This window comes from Cherax quadricarinatus, chromosome 61, assembly GCF_038502225.1.
Source record: "Cherax quadricarinatus isolate ZL_2023a chromosome 61, ASM3850222v1, whole genome shotgun sequence".
Lineage (NCBI taxonomy): Eukaryota > Metazoa > Arthropoda > Malacostraca > Decapoda > Parastacidae > Cherax > Cherax quadricarinatus.
In genome coordinates, this window is record NC_091352.1 from 6,569,909 (window position 1) to 6,586,802 (window position 16,894).

The window sequence follows — 16,894 nt, forward strand, 5'->3', positions numbered from 1 at the left end:
ATAATGGAAATCAAATTAATCCGTGCAAGACACCCAAAAGTATGAAAAAATTTTTTTACCACATGAAATATTAAGTTTAATGCAATAGAATAATTACAATAACAACAATAACATTAGATTAATAACAATAGAATAATTGACACTTACCTTTAATGAAGATCTGGTGATGATTGATGGGATGGGAGGAGGGGAGTGTGTGGATGGTGTTAGTGTTTAGAAGGGGAATCCCCTTCCATTAGGACTTGAACTGGCAGCCTCACCATGCCTTACCACACTGTGTATGCTACTACGATTCTTAAATCTTTCAAACCAACCTTTGCTGGCCTTAAATTCACTCGCATCACCACTAGTTGCAGGCAATTTCTTTACCAAATCATCATGCACTCCGACACACGCACTCCACTTTCGTACTTTGCAATTATCTCTTTCTTCATTTCAATAGTCATTAGCACCTTTTTTCTCGAAGGGTTGGAACTAGAAGCTTTCTTGGGGGCCCATGGTTACTTATTTTGTAGAAACAAGCACCAAAAACAGTGATAATATGGATAATATGGAATGTACCGAATGTATCCTTAGATGCGCGCACACTGGCTGGCTTGTAAACACTGGCACACACGGGGCAGTTCAGGCCACACATGGACACGTCTCATACAAATCGTATCGAATGTCGGGTTTTCCATCGAATGTTGAGGCGAAATTTTTGCATTAAAATGCATCGAATGTCGGGGGTCCACTGTACATAGAAAAAAGATAAAGAAAACATTCAATGCAGCATGACAATTTCTGGGTCAACTTGCATTTCTTCTGATATTTTCCTAAGTCTCATTTGTGAGTAACAGTATGTCCTCATCCTGAAGATAAACTACTATTAATGTATTTTATCACTGTATAATACTGTGCTTGCAAAAGTTATAGAAGACCTAAATTGTTCTAAGAAATAAGGAAAGTCATAAAATTCTTACCTTTGTCAGCTTGCCATTATATGCCCTTAATGGAATTTTGATAGTGGTAATATTAGTATGCACAGTAATCACAGTAGAAAGGCGAGCATCTGTGCCAACACTGAGCAACTGAAGAACTGCTACATGTGCACTCTGTCCCTCTTGTACTACCACTGGACCATCCCAGCCAATCTGTAAAGATTCAACTGCCTGTAATATACCTGTGACCAATTTATTTAATATTTTTTTTAACCCTACATCATCTCTCGGCACACAGCAGGATTTAAACCTGCCCATACTGCATCAAGGTACACAGTACTTTATCCACACAAAGAACTGTGTACAGTGGACCCCCGGTTAACGATATTTTTTCACTCCAGAAGTATGTTCAGGTGCCAGTACTGACCGAATTTGTTTCCATAAGGAATATTGTGAAGTAGATTAGTCCATTTCAGACCCCCAAACATACACGTACAAACGCACTTACATAAATACACTTACATAATTGGTCGCATTCGGAGGTAATCGTTATGCGGGGGTCCACTGTACTTTGATGCAGAATGTACAAGTTCAAATCCTGCTGTGGACAGAGATGTGGTTTGCAAATAATTCTGCCAGTTTATGAATTATTAAGCATAAACATATATCTTCTTCTTTCAACACACCAGCCGTATCCCACCGAGGCGGGGTGGCCCAAAAGGAAAAACGAAAGTTTCTCCTTTTACATTTACTAATATATACGGGAGAAGAGGTTACTAGCCCCTTGCTCCCGGCATTTTAGTTGCCTCCTACAACACGCATGGCTTACGGAGGAAGAATTCTGTTCCACTTCCCCATGGAGGATAAACATATATATATATATAGACCTAATGGTAGGACATCAACTGCTCCAGACCAACTTCAAAGCAGTACTTCTAGATATCCGAGTCCTGTTCTGTGAAAAGTCTTCTAGTTTAGCATCAGGATGGAACTGCCCATATAAATGTTGTAATGTAACTTTTTCTGCAGGTTGCTGTTCCTCATCTTCAAATGTTATCTGCCTCCCTTGTATCTCAGCAATGAACTCTTGCTAACATTTCCTCTGAACTTCTTTCTTCCTCCTCATCTTCTAAGATCTTATTTATATCTTCTGGCTCCATATCTTCAAAGCCTTCACCCAGTAATCTCCTTACTAGCTGAACAATTTCTTGGACCCAACTCTCAATTGAGAGAAAAAAAACCTGTGAAATTATTCACCAGAATTTCTCCCAGCCTGCATTTAATGTTGATTGGGGCACTTCATTCCATATAGTACTACTTTCGTTGTTGACTGCATCCACAATGTTAAATTTATAGCAGAAATCTGGCACTAAGCTCTGAGTCAGCATCCATTGCTGCGACAAGTTTCTGCATCAGTGTATTAAGTTACACTTGAGTGTCTTAATACCAGTGGTTGTATTAACCCTTAAACTGTCCAATCGTAGATCTACATTTTTTCAACATTTGAAAGTATGTAAAAAATGTAGATTTTCTTTTTTTACATTTGAAAGTGTGTAAAAAACTTGCATCTTTTTTTTTTGTTAGATTTGAAAATATGTAAAAAACGTAGATCTACTTTTGGAGCACTACGCATGTGAATGTAGATCTATGTTTGGACAGTTTAAGGGTTAAAGATGGTGTTTGGTGTTAAAAACACAACTTTTACATGTGGGTAAACATCTCCAGAAATTCTTGATGAATATGGAAATCGAGAATAAGGAAACCTTTGAATGCAAGGGTCTTGTTGTGCAGATCAAACATGACTATGGCAATAAAATGATGCATAAATCAATCAATAAATAAGGCTTCTTGTTATCCATGTTGACAGGTTTGGCCTCTAACTGGCAAAGAAGTCTTGGAGTGTTAAATAAGCATGGGCTTACACCTCAAGTCGTTTGATGTATTGCTGTATAGTAGGAAGTTAAAATTATAGTTTCTTGACTTTAATCCCAGTGCACTTTTTTCTTGCTGGCTAATGCAAGTTCTTGATGGTGTCTTCCAATTGACTGTCTCATCAGCATAAAACACTTGCTCTGGCTCATAGCGGGACAACTACCAGCAGCTGTATGTTCAGTAGAAGCATCTTCACCAGAAAATTTAATATTATGCAACCAACTTCACAACTTGAACTTGTGGAGCCAGCTAGTATTAAACAAGCACTCTTGTTCAGGCCTGCCCACCTTACCACTCAACTGTTTTACAGTACTCTAAGACCTTTTCATTTATTATAATAAAATTAAGCAATCCACCTTGGTTTTCTGCTCAATTCACCAATTTTTGTCTTATTTAGCTGTTGTTACATATATGACATTCTTTTCAAGAGGTAATAACCTGGGTTACTCATAGCATAAGCTTGTATCTTTACCTCGTTCCCTTTAATTGTATGAATTAATGTTTCTTTCAGACCATAGGCTTGTGCCATTTCTACATGTGCACCACTTTTAAGCTTATCTGATACCTCTTTATTGTTCTCAAAATGCCAAGACTTTCATGCTTACGAATAAAAGCATTTCCAGCATCACTTACATTTCTCTTAGGTGCCATGGTTACTATCCTGAGAAGAGCTGGAATGACAAAAAGATAAAAACTTCATGCGCTAACACATGCTGAGTATGGTATGGGACATGAATGCACAGAACACTTATGGCTTAGGAAGTTGTTTACATTAAGAGTGTGACTAGGCCTCCCCATAAGACAACTAACTCATCCACAGCGTGCTCAATGAAAAAATGCCACAATTTGTAACTAATCTTATGGCAAAGTAAATTGTGTCTTAATACATAAACTACCGAGATTTCCTCAAAACAATGAGTGTTCACTTTGAATGTTCTACCCTCACAGCCTGGTTCTAGGCCAGGCCAGGCTGTGAGGAGTAGAAGACTCTTGAAACTGGTCACAGTTATATCACAGCCAATCACAAATAACCTGCACAAAGAGAGCAGCTTATGACGTTTTGGTCCAACTTGGACCATTTACCAAGTCACACTCATATTTGCAGGATATTTGCATATTTTTCCAGTCATGGTATTGTGCTGTTTTGATCTTTATATTGCAGCTAACATCTGGAACTGGTAAATGCTTCATATCAAATACCTTAAAGAAAACAAGTTTATCTATATTGTAATAAACACTAAAAAATATTTAACTCATCCCTCTCAACTTATTTTGAAGTAATAAATAGCAAATTTGAATATAAACCAACATTTCTAAACCTTCTAAGGACGATGAATATTAAATTCAGGATTTTCTGCCTACATTCATGCAATTACCTCGAAATGTTTTTTGGCCTCGTCAGGAAGTGTTAAGTTATATATAACAACTGGACAAGGAAATGTGTTGGTAAGGGTGAGGTTGCGAGGTTCACTACTTGGGTTGCTTGTGCCTCCTCCTCCTCCACCTGCTGCAGCAACAACGCCTGTCACTGTTCCGAAAGAAACACCTGATTGTGCTTCAGAAAATCCAATATCTGCAAAAATATATAAATTTTATCAATGATTTTACATGGATAATGTTGCTAAAGCAATAGGGTGTGGAACCTCCTGAACAAGATAAAAGGTAATAGAATTTCTAATAATGTACTACAAATGAATCCTAGGTGATGACTGTGCAGTTAACAATAGAAAAATGCCTTATAACCATCTACATTAACATAAAAGTGAAATTTTTTAGTAAACTTTTCCTCAAATTTCTAGAAATTTTGGTGGCAGTGTCATTGCAGCTGCAGGAAAAAGAAGTGAATGGTGCTGAGACTTGCCAAGTTTGCATTATTAAATCTCCAACATTCATGACATAACTGGTGCCAAGTGATTACCACTGGAAATTATTGACATCCTCTACTAATAATACTTTGAAAAGTGCTTCAGAAAGTAGTCACACAAAAGAAAATGTTATTCTGGTTATTATTGAACAGATAATTATTACCAGATACTAAAGTTGTCTTCTTCCTAATTCAAATACCTACAGAGCATACATACAGTGGAACCTCAAAAATTGAACGTATCATGTAATGAACGTTTCGAAAATAGGACCATTTTTTCGGACAAACTGTGTCCCTATTATCGAACGCGCCCCTATTTTCGGACCGCCGAGTACGGGACCTGTCTGCCGCCCGCTCTGTCCGCGTCCCCGCGCAGGCGCCGTGAGCAGTCTAGCTTTGTTTATGCTTGAGTGAACACTAACCTGCGCTCTCATTCACGCATTTTACGATTATTTTGTTGTGTTTAGTGCTTGTGGGACTGTGAAATAAGCTGCCATGGGCCCAAAGAAACTTGCTAGTGGTACCCCTGTGGTAAAGAAAGTGAGAAACATCATAGATGTGAAGAAGGAAATAATACAGAAGTATGAGAGTGGTGTGAGACTTGTTAAGCTTGCCAGGATGTATGGGAAAAACAAGTCGACCATCGGTTCTATCCTGTCAAAGAAAGGACAAATCATGGAAGCTGATGTTGCGAAAGGTGTTAGTATAGGGAGTGGATGAGGTGCCTTCTTCAAAGATTAAGGAGATTTGTGCCAAGTGGAATGATGCCCAAATGTTTGTGCAGAAGTACCACCCTGAGCAAGCTGAAACAAGCCATCTTTGCAACAAGTTCAGTGACAGAACCATGTCCCATTTTAGGGAAATGTTAAAGAGGCGCCAGAAACAGAGGACTGTGGACAGTTATTTTGTGAGACAGGGGTCCAGTGACTCTCAAGCTGGTCCTACTGGCATTAAAAGACAGAAGGGAAGTAACCCCAGAGAGGGCTTTACCTGAAGTCCTCATGGAGGGGGATTCTCCTTCCAAACATTAACCCCAACTCCCTCTCTCCTCCTCCCTATCTTCCAGATGCCATCACCAATCTTCAATAAAGGTAAGTAAAAATGTTATTTTATATGTATTACTATACATCCTAGGTAGTAGGTTGGTAGACAGCAACCGCCCAGGGAGATACTACCGTCCTGCCAAGCGAGTGTAAAACAAAAACCTGTAATTGTTTTACATGATGGTAGGATTGCTGGTGTCCTTTTTTTGTGTCTCATAAACATGCAAGATTTCAGGTACGTCTTGCTACTTCTACTTACACTTAGGTCACACTACACATACATGTACAAGCATATATATACACACCCCTCTGGGTATTCTATTTTCTTTCTAGTTCTTGTTCTTGTTTATTTCCTCTTATCTCCATGGGGAAGTGGAACAGAATTCTTCCTCCGTAAGCCATGCGTGTTGTAAGAGGCAACTAAAATGCCGGGAGCAAGGGGCTAGTAACCCCTTCTCCCATATAAATTACTAAATTTAAAAGAGAAACTTTCGTTTTTCTTTTTGGGCCACCCTGCCTTGGTGGGATACGGCCGGTGTGTTGAAAGAAAGATTATTATACATAATTAAAAACTATAGTATTTGTTGTATGTAAAACTGTAATTAATCTATAAAATGTATTTTTTGTTTGAATATTTTTGGGTTTCTGGAACGGATTAATTGTATTTCCATCATTTCTTATGGAAAATATAGCTTCGAATTTCAGACTTTTCGAATTTAGAACTAGCTCCTGGAACGGATTAAGTTCGATTTTTGAGGTTCCACTGTATTTACAATTCTCCATGGGGAAGTGGAACAGAATTCTTCCTGCGTGTCATAAGCGGTGACTAAAATGCTGGGAGCAAGGGGCTACTAACCCCTTCTCCTGTATACATTACTAAATTTAAAGAGAGAAACTTTTGTTTTACCTTTTAGGTCACCCTGCCTTAGTGAGGTATATTCAGTTTGTTAAAAAAAAAAAAAAAAAAAAACACAATACAATACAAATGCAATTCAGTGAATCATTTGAATCTGTGATATCTGAGTGCTACTTCTAGCAAGATAGATACTGAACAAATAATGGTGAATCCATTTCCTTCTTCGAGTCACCATACCTTGATGGAAGAATTTACAGTACTTGATAATTCTGTATGAATGTAAATTCAATAAAACTGTGCTAATAATTAAATATGAAACAAAGTAGTATTAGTTTATGGTAGAATTATTACTGAAAGGGTTTGAGGTAAAGACTGCATATACTTGTGCAGACAAAGTATTTACCTTGAAGCATATAAGTGACTGGTACTTAGGTATGGGTAGAGATGTTTGTTGCATTTAGATGTTCATGGATTTACAAAAGGCACAGGTCAGGGTGCATAGAGAAGGCATGTGGCAGATGTTCCAAATGTATGGAATAGTGGTCGGCTACTAAAAGCAACTACAAGTTTATATGCAGAGAGTGAAGTGCAGGTTAGAGTATGTAGCAGTGAAAGTAGAACTGGGACACTGATGTGGTGTGTGATGCTGCCATGGCTGTTTAATATATTTACAGATGGGACTGTGACAGAAGTGAATTCTAGGGTGTTGGAAATAAGTGTGGGACTAAAAGATGTTTGGTCTGATACAAAATAAGAGTCATCCCAATTATTCACTGCTGTCAGTTCTTTTAGGGAATACTGAAGACAGTGTAGGAGGATAGAGGTCAAATGGGAAATTTAGCAATGGCCCTGTAGAATCAACTGGCTAGTCTAGTATAGCTTATCTCTGCCTGGTAAAGCGATGTTTGACAAGGGCCAAGTGAGTATCTGAGTGGGCATAACATCTCCACTCTCTACTCCATCTACTTCTTTTACTACACCATCTGCCACTGCTTTGCATACAAGAAAACTTAGTCATATCAATTACAGTAGGGCCCCACTTATAAGGCAGGTTAGATTCCAGGCTACTGCTGGAAAGCAGACATCGCTGGAAAGCAGACATCGCCGAAAAACAGAACACCATTTTTTTCCACTTATAAATGCCTGATAACAAGTTTACACTAACATATATAAAGTTAGCAATAGAACTAGGCATTAAAAACAATAAAAAGTAAAATACATATACAATACACCCATTACTTACCTTAAAATATTTGTAGTCCAAGTGTAGGGTGAGAGGTGAGCTTTATTTGTAGGAAATCAGGTTTGGGAGGTATGGTAGCCAACCAGGTCAGCCCGCCCCACCCACACATCATATACTATTGTCTTTTTCCCAGTGAGGAGTACACATGATCAACAACATGACAAACCACATAACCCTGTGCTAGTAACTAATTCTTTCTTTCAACAAACCGGCCGTATCCCACCGAGGCAGGGTGGCCCAAAAAGAAAAACACAAGTTTCTCTTTTTTAGATTTAGTAATTTATACAGGAGAAGGGGTTACTAGCCCCTTGCTCCTGGCATTTTAGTCACCTCTTACAACACGCATGGCTTACGGAGGAAGAATTCTGTTCCACTTCCCCATGGAGGTAAGAGGAAATTAACAAGAACAAGAACTAGAAAGAAAATAGCAGAAAACCCAGAGGGGTGTGTGTATATATATGCTTGTACATGTATGTGTAGTGTGACCTAAGTGTAAGTAGAAGTAGCAAGACATACCTGAAATCTTGCATGTTAATGAGACAGAAAAAAAGGACACCAGCAATCCTACCATCATATAAAACAATTACAGGCTTTCGTTTTACACTAGTAACTAATTACCTATCATAATTCCATCATCAAATACATGGTTTCACTCTTCATAGCAGCACTTCAGTACAACACTGAGTGCAATGCTTTTACAGAGCTAAATCTCCTCTGCATGATACATTTTAGCCCCTAACTAATAAACGAATTGTCTCTGGATAATAGTTTCCGTAATCCCACACATCCTCCTAATTTCCAAATTACAAATTCTCTGCATTATGTTCACACCACACACTGCCCTCAGACATGACATCTCCACTGCCTCCAGTCTTCTTGTTGCAACATTCACCACCCGTGCTTTTCACCCATATAAAAGTGTTGGTATAACTACTCTCATCCATTACCCTCTTTGCTTCCATGGACAAAGTTCTTTGTCTCCACAAACTCCTCAGTGCACCACTCACCTTCTTCCCCTTGTCAATTCTATGATTCACCTTATCTTTCATAGCCCCACCCATCTGCTGACACATCCATTCCTAAATATTTGAATACATTCACCTCCTCCACATTCTCTCTCTCCAATTTGATATCCAATCTTTCATTACCTAATTTTTTTGTTATCCTCATCACATTACTCTTTCCTATGTGCACTTTTAATTTTCTTCTTTTACATACCCTACCAAACTCATCTACAAACCTCTACTACTTCTCTTCAGAATCTCTCAAAAGCAGTGTCATCAGAAATGAGCAACTGTCAAAACTCCTACTTTGTGTTAGATTCTTTATCTTTTAAGCCCACACCTCTTGTCAACACCTGAGCATTCATTTCTCTTACAATCCTATCTATAAATATATTGAACCACCATGGTGACATCATACATCCTTGTCTAAGTATACTTTTACTGGGAAATAATCTCCCTCTCTCCTACATACTCTAACCTGAGCCTCACTATCCTCCTATTCCATACATCTGCAACATCTATCACACTGCCCTCCTATCTACCTTGTCATACACCTTTTCCAAATCTATAAATGCCACAAAACTTCTTTACTCTTATCTAAATACTGTTCGCCTATATGTTTCACTGTAAACACTTGGTCTACACACCCCCTACCCTTCCTAAAGCCTCCTTGTTCATCTGCTACCCTACTCTGTCTTACTCTTTTCTTTCAATAATAACTACCATACACTTTACCAGGTACACTCAACACTTTTTCTCAACAAGTCAGCCGTCTCCCTCTGAGGCAGGGTGACCCAAAAAGAAAGAAAAACCCCAAAAAGAAATTGCTTTCATCATCATTCAACACTTTCACCTCACTCATAGATAATCACTGTCTTTGCAAAGGCACTCAGATACGACAGTTTACAAGTTCCTCCAAAATGTCAATATCCCAGACCCCTCCTTTCAAGTGCAGGCATTGTACTTCAATAGACTTATTCCCTATATTTTTTGCAGTCTCTTTTGTCCCCTTTGCCTTTATACAAAGGAACTATGCATGCTCTCTACCAATCCCTAGGTACCTTACCCTCTTCCATACATTTAATAAATAAAAGCACCATCCACTCCAGAACTATATCCCCCACCTGCTTTTAACATTTCTATCTTTATCCCATCAATCCCAGCTGCCTTACTCCCTTTCATTCTACCTACTGCCTCATGAACTTCCCCCACACTCACAACTCGCTCCTCCTCACTCCTACAAAATGTCATTCCACCTTGCCCTATACACAAAATCACAACTTCCCTATCTTCATCAACATTTAACAATTCCTCAAAATATTCCCACCATCTTCTGATGCCTCTAACTCTCCATTTAATAACTCTCCTTTCCTACTTTTAACTGTCAAATCCATTTATTCCCTAGGCTTCCTCAACTTATTAATCTCACTCCAAAACTTTTTCTTATTTTCAACAAAATTTGTTGATAACATCTCACCCAGTCTCTCATTTGCTCTTTTTACACTGCTTCACCACTCCCTTAACCTCTCTTTTCCTCTCCATATACTCATCCCTCCTTGCATCACTTCTACTTTGTAAAAACCTCTCATGTTAACTTTTCTCTCTTACTAATATCTTTACATCATCATTCCACCAATCGCTCTTCTTCCTTCCCGCACCCACTTTCCTGTAACCACAAACTTCTGGTGAACACTAATGCTACATTCTTAAACCTACCCTATACATCTTCAACCTCACTGCCTATACCCACACTACCCCATCTATCCTCCAATAGTTGTTTATATCTTACCCTAAGTGCCTCCTCCTTTAGCTTATAAACCTTCACCTCTCTCTCTTACCTGTTACTTTATTTTCATTGTATCTCATCTACCTTTTACTCTCACTGTAGCTACAACTAAAAAGTGATCTGATATATCTGTAGCCCCTCTATAAACATATACATCTTGAGTACCCAACAGTCTTATCTACCAATACGTAGTCCAACAAACTACAGTCATTATGCCCTACATCATATCTTGAATTATGACCAGCAATTAGAGAGTTGTACTGAATATTATTACTATTTTTGTGATAAAAATACAACAGTCTTAGTCTTCAGTTAACAAATTACCAAGCTGACAAAACTGTTTCACATTCTTAAACTAATGTAAAATCTTACCTGCACCCGTGTAAAATTTGGTGATGGAGGTATTATAAAGGAGAGCTCCTTGGAGTAAGTCTACTGTGTACGGCACACTTAGTTTATAAGCCGATACTTTACTTTTAATCAGTATCTTACCAGATATTTTCTTTCCACTCATCACTTTTGAAGCTGGTGGACAATGAATTACATTAGTTCATGTACAACAACAGTTTATTTACAGTTAAAGTTAATTAAAATTCCAAACTGAAGTGATAAAGATTTATTTGTTTCATGAAATATCTCTAGTAAATGTTTTTAACATTTACAGTACACATAGTGTCTGCATTATCCAAATCAAAAGTATAATAAAAATATCCAAATACTAATATAAAGGACACAGTAGCAAGAAAAATACTTACGATCGAAGGTTACTGTCGCTACTTGCGTGGGTCGCACTGTTCCAGGTGGTATCTTCATTGGCTTAAAGTCAATTGTTATTGCATCATTTACCGGAGTAGTTATCACATTCTAGAAATAAAAGGATATACTTAAATATTTAATATTTTCCATTTGTGCAAAAGGATTATACAATAATGTGTGGGGTGAAGCCATCCATGCAAAACTGGAGGAAAGCGCTACAGATCAAAGGTCACTAATGAATTCATACAATTTTCTATTTTCCAACAGATGGTGAATGTGAAATCTGCTTTTGCCTATTTTTTTGTAACTATGAACCTCTCAGAAATAAAGCATGACACAACTTCATTATTATTAATTTCATGAGAGTGCCCTAAACAAACAATTTTATCATTTGCATTTTACTTATTTAACAACTTCGGTAATACTAATGCAAATACATAATCAATCCAAAACACACATTCATTTTAGACATGGAAGGATACACTAACTGAAAAAAAAGTTAACATACAGCAAGATTTTAAACAACTGTTTTGTGAAAGAGCTTTCAATTTTTTTTTCCTCCTGACATAATGGTCGAGTTGGTAATGGTACAAGGTACTGACAGGATGGCAGATTTACTGTACAATGTGTGTTATGTATACAACTTCCTATTTGCACACAAAGGTTAGTTGTATATGTTATCTCTTGGTAATTATACAACACTTCATTATAATAATTTATGAAGGTTTTGCAACATTAGAAACTGTGTAATTCTTTGTCATTTTTAATGATAAAAAAAATGAAGCCCAGTTCCTGTTCTTATTTGCTTATAATTATATAAATAACTGAGGTTAAGAATAAAGTACCCAACAACCTTATTCATTATAAACAATAAGTTTAATAAAACACATTCATGGACAGTTTATGATACGACTCACTTGAATGTGTATATGCTTGTGAGCAGAATTTAGAAGATGTAAGGGAAGGGATGAGGGAGGATCATGAGGGGTGCGAAGACCAAAGTGGAGGCCATCATGCGGGCAAAAGAGCCCCGGCTGACCCGAGACCTCCACCTCTACCGGCACTACTAGGTAGTCGCTGTCTGTTTCGCTAGTTACAATTCTGTCAAAGAGTGTATTGAACAGTGAAAACATGAGACAGTTGGAATACAGTACAAGATACACTACTGTTTATTGTACAACTACAAAGCAGTATACACTGTAGAAAATAAATATCACTGTAGATGCATAATTTTCCATAGTCACACAATAGGTCAAAACAAAATTACCTGCACTTACAATATCTAGATAAGGTAAATATTTATTTCTGAACAGACATATATATACCCCAGTATTAGGCTCTCCACACATTTTAAATTTATGTCACGCACCTCACATATGCAGTGTGATTGTTCTCTCTACGAGCAACAAAATTGGCTCTCATCAGTGCCCGTGTGTGATAAGGTGGGATGTTCCATACATTCTTCTGGCCTTCTTGAGTACCAGACAGCAGCTCTAAATGCAGGTCACCCCCAGTGCTATACATCTCTGTGATCTGTAGTCAAACAAATTAAGTTAACTATGTAACTAATTAAAAAAATAAATAGAGGTACAACACCAGTTTACCAGCAATGGATCATCCGGCACCTCTCTCAGTCTGGACAAAATTACAAAACTACTTTTTTGCCAAAATAGTTTATTGGGCAGCCATAGATGAAGTTGTATGAAGTACGTGCTCATTTACACTGCAGTGTAAACCAAAATGCACACAAGAAATAAGGGCCATCAAATTCATGACTGTTTTCCCCACCATCTCCATTCACAGCATTCTACAGGAGTATTGTACATACAGAATTTATCTAAAAAAACATTCAAAACCTTTCTGGTAGTTGCACTTTTGGTTTCCCTTGAACATTTCAATTTTTTTAGTTCTGTTTTCCACATATGTAGTCACTGGAGCTCCATTTGTAACAGTTTTATTCAATATTTCACAACACATGCTCTTTGCTTCTTTAAGACTTCAGATAATTAATTATTTCTGTGTGCTTCCAGTGCTTGGAATTATCATGGAAAAAAGCGTGTTATGCAATGATTATACATACAGTGGACCCTCGGGTACTGGCTGTAATCCGTTCCAGAAGGTTGGCCTAAATCCAAAAAGGCCAAAAACTGAAATATTTCCCACAAGAATTAATGTCAATACAATTAATCTGTTTCAGACACCCAAAAATATTAACAAAAAAATACATTTTTTGAAGATCAACTATAGTTTTATATACACAAAACAATGAGAACTAAATCAAATAAATAAATGAACATTGAAAACACTATTACATACCTTTATTATTGAAGACTTGTTGGCTTATGGAAGACAGGGAGGAGGAGAGAGGGAGGACTGATTATTGTTTGGATGGGGAATCCCCCTCCAAAAGGACTTCTGGGGTTACTTCCTTTCTTTTTCTTTTATTGCCACTAGGACCAGCTTGAGAGTCACTGCACCCTTGTGGCACAAAAAACTGTCCAGAGAGGTCTGTTTCTGGTGTCTCTAAAATTTGCCTGAAGTGGGACAAGGTTTTGTCACTGAACATGTTGCAGATATGGCTTGTTTCAGCTTGGTCAGGGTGATATTTCTTTACAAAACTTTAATTCCATCGTGTTTCTCAATTTCTTTACCAAAGGAACTTTACTAGGACTTTCTTTGGGCCCATGGTGGTTTATTTTGCAGTTGCACGTATTACCGAACGCGGAGGAGTGGTGGGATGGACGCATCCAATACGGCCAATTTCAAAGCTGACAGCCAAAATCCAGAATAGAATTCTGGCCAAAGAAGCAGCCAAAATCCAAATTGGGCAATATCTGGAATGGCCGATAACTGAGGGTCCACTGTACCTCTCGTATCTTGGTAATTTCACTGGGATGGAAGATGAAGCACTTGAACTGCCCTCTTAGAAAGCTATTAACTCCTGGAGGCAACTCAATATCATCTAATACAAGATATTAATGCCCAGATAAGGTTCAATAATATTTTGCTGACTGTCTGCTCACCTGTAGGGAGTGTGGATGTGGGTTATGCAGCTGGATTAAAGGGGAGTACGAGGAGTTGAGCGGCATGCGAACCCCAACCAGTGGCCTCAGTCTGTAGGGATTCCCTGTACCCACTGCTCGCACCTATAAATTACAAAAATTGTGAATACAAAATACTGTATATAAATATTAAGAATCACTAGGACAAAACAGAAAATTGAAATTCTGTATATAAAGTAATAACACTACCAGTCTATGATACAGTAAATTACAAAACTGTCTTAAAGCCTTCACTGTACATACCACTGGAAACATTAATGTCATACAGTGGACCCCCGCATAACGATTACCTCCGAATGTGACCAATTATGTAAGTGTATTTATGTAAGTGCGTTTGTACGTGTATGTTTGGGGGTCTGAAATGGACTAATCTACTTCACAATATTTCTTATGGGAACAAATTCGGTCAGTACTGGCACCTGAACATACTTCTGGAGTGAAAAAATATCGTTAACCGGGGGTCCACTGTACTTAATATATTGCATCACCATATATTAGTGCATATAATTTAAAATGTACTATGAATAAATACTTACCCCATATTTGTATGTACCTATGGAGGTGTGAATGAAGATAGTGTTTTCTATGAGACCTTCCTCCCTTCCCAAAAACACCACGTCGAATGAAGTGTTCCCACCCGGTAGCACTACCTAGTTTGGATGAGTGAATACTAGCTTTCAAATGTACAAAATTTATCAGTATTAAATGGTACAAACATCAATTTTTTTTTATTTTATTAGAGATTTGTTAATATATTTTTTTCATTGCCAAAGCATAGTTTCTAACTAACAATTTGTTGTACGGGGAAAATTGCCATTATCTGAAGTACAATACAGTTTAATTATTTTTGTTTGTAATGACAGTATATAATTTCAAACCTTTACACCATTTCTTAAGGCAACTATATAACAGTATAAATATCTTTAACAATTTGCCATTTTTCTTAAAATACATGACTATATAGCTAGGTAAACAAACGCAAGTTTTGAAAGGCTTACAACACTGACCTTATCTTGAAAAAACGTACAGTGGAAGTGAAGTGTGTTTCCAGATAACGAGTGGAGCTGCACACTGTTTTCTGGACTGCTGTTTTGCACCACTACTTTTCTCATGAGGGGCATACCTGTTGGACTGCAAATGGATATAACATTTATAATCTCCACTTCATATATCTTTATACTCAAAATTCTATTAGATAATTTTACTATATTTACTCATTCCTGTGTCTTGAACAATCATTTAATTAATCCAGGTGTATTTATACAAATGTTGAATATGCTGGTGATCAAGAAACAAAAAGGCACAATGCTGTGACTGGAATACTACTACTACAGTGATACCCTGAGTTTCATACTGCTCTCAATTATGTAAGTGTATTATTGTAAGTGCATTTTTGGGGTCTGAAACAGACTAATCTAATTTACATTATTCCTTATGGGAACAAATTCGTCCTGTAACAGCACTCGAGCAGTCTTCTGGAACAAATTACGTATGAAACTTGGGGAACCACTGTACTACTACCAGCCTTACCTCTACCACTACTACTTTTTCCTACCTCTATTAGTCCTGTCCCTGTGTTTGCCTACACACAGAGTGTGACTTCATAAATGGTCCAAGATGGACCAAAACATCATTGTAAGCTTCTCTCTCCTATGTGCAGGTTATTTGAAAAAGTGAAGGGTTGGGTTGGGTTGGGTTAGATTAGATTAGATTAGGTTGTGGCACTGTCATGACCAATGTTTGTGTTTGTTGTTCATAGCGCCATCACAGTGTAGGATGTTTATATATAAATTTTTTATGACCACGAGAGTCAAAGGTCTATTTAATAGCTGTGATTAAATTAGGCATGTCCTTCATAATAGTCAAAACATGCAGTACTTCCATACCCTTTGCATCACAAGAGCTAAAATGTGAAGATACTGAAGATAATTTTTATATACAAATTGAGACAAGATTTATATATCCTTTGCTTCCTTCCATTTGCATAATCAGGATACGAAAGTTAGCTACATAATACAATGTGAATGCAGTACCTAGGGTATATATGAATTGAGTTTGTTCTGTACTCCATTACAGTTTGCTTCCTCCATTATTCCATATTGGAACAATTAAAACTTGTCCTTGTTAAACATTGTATTGCTGTCTGAGGCCCACTGGAAGATTTGATTTACATCTGCCTGAATATTCACTCAGTTTTGCCAGATGCCACTCTGAGATTCTGGCATCATCAGCAAAGGATGTTACAGTGCTTTGACATATGTCCTTGTCAATGTCTAATATAACAATAAACAGAAGTGAGGCTAGTACTGTGTCATGAGGAACAGAGCTTTTCACAGTGGCAGCTTCCAACTTCATTCCATTTACTATTACTCTCTGGGTTCTATTTGCTAAGAAGTTAAATATGCATTTGCTCACTTTTCTAATTCAT

At 37.5% G+C, this 16,894-nt stretch overlaps 1 protein-coding gene across 6 annotated transcripts in view; it reads right to left on the reverse strand.

Annotated features, from left to right (window-relative positions):
• Tmem131 (Transmembrane protein 131) overlaps positions 1–16,894 on the reverse strand; it is a 301,352-nt gene that overhangs the window by 40,948 nt on the left and 243,510 nt on the right. For all 6 annotated transcript variants that reach the window (XM_070098189.1, XM_070098185.1, XM_070098190.1 and 3 more), the window contains 9 exons: positions 15,474–15,597; positions 15,003–15,116; positions 14,428–14,550; positions 12,774–12,937; positions 12,322–12,505; positions 11,404–11,512; positions 11,021–11,173; positions 4,229–4,425; positions 963–1,133 (listed from right to left, as the gene is read on the reverse strand). In XM_070098189.1, the coding sequence (XP_069954290.1) occupies positions 963–1,133; positions 4,229–4,425; positions 11,021–11,173; positions 11,404–11,512; positions 12,322–12,505; positions 12,774–12,937; positions 14,428–14,550; positions 15,003–15,116; positions 15,474–15,597 (1,339 nt within the window). The remainder of the gene's footprint in view (positions 1–962; positions 1,134–4,228; positions 4,426–11,020; positions 11,174–11,403; positions 11,513–12,321; positions 12,506–12,773; positions 12,938–14,427; positions 14,551–15,002; positions 15,117–15,473; positions 15,598–16,894) is intronic.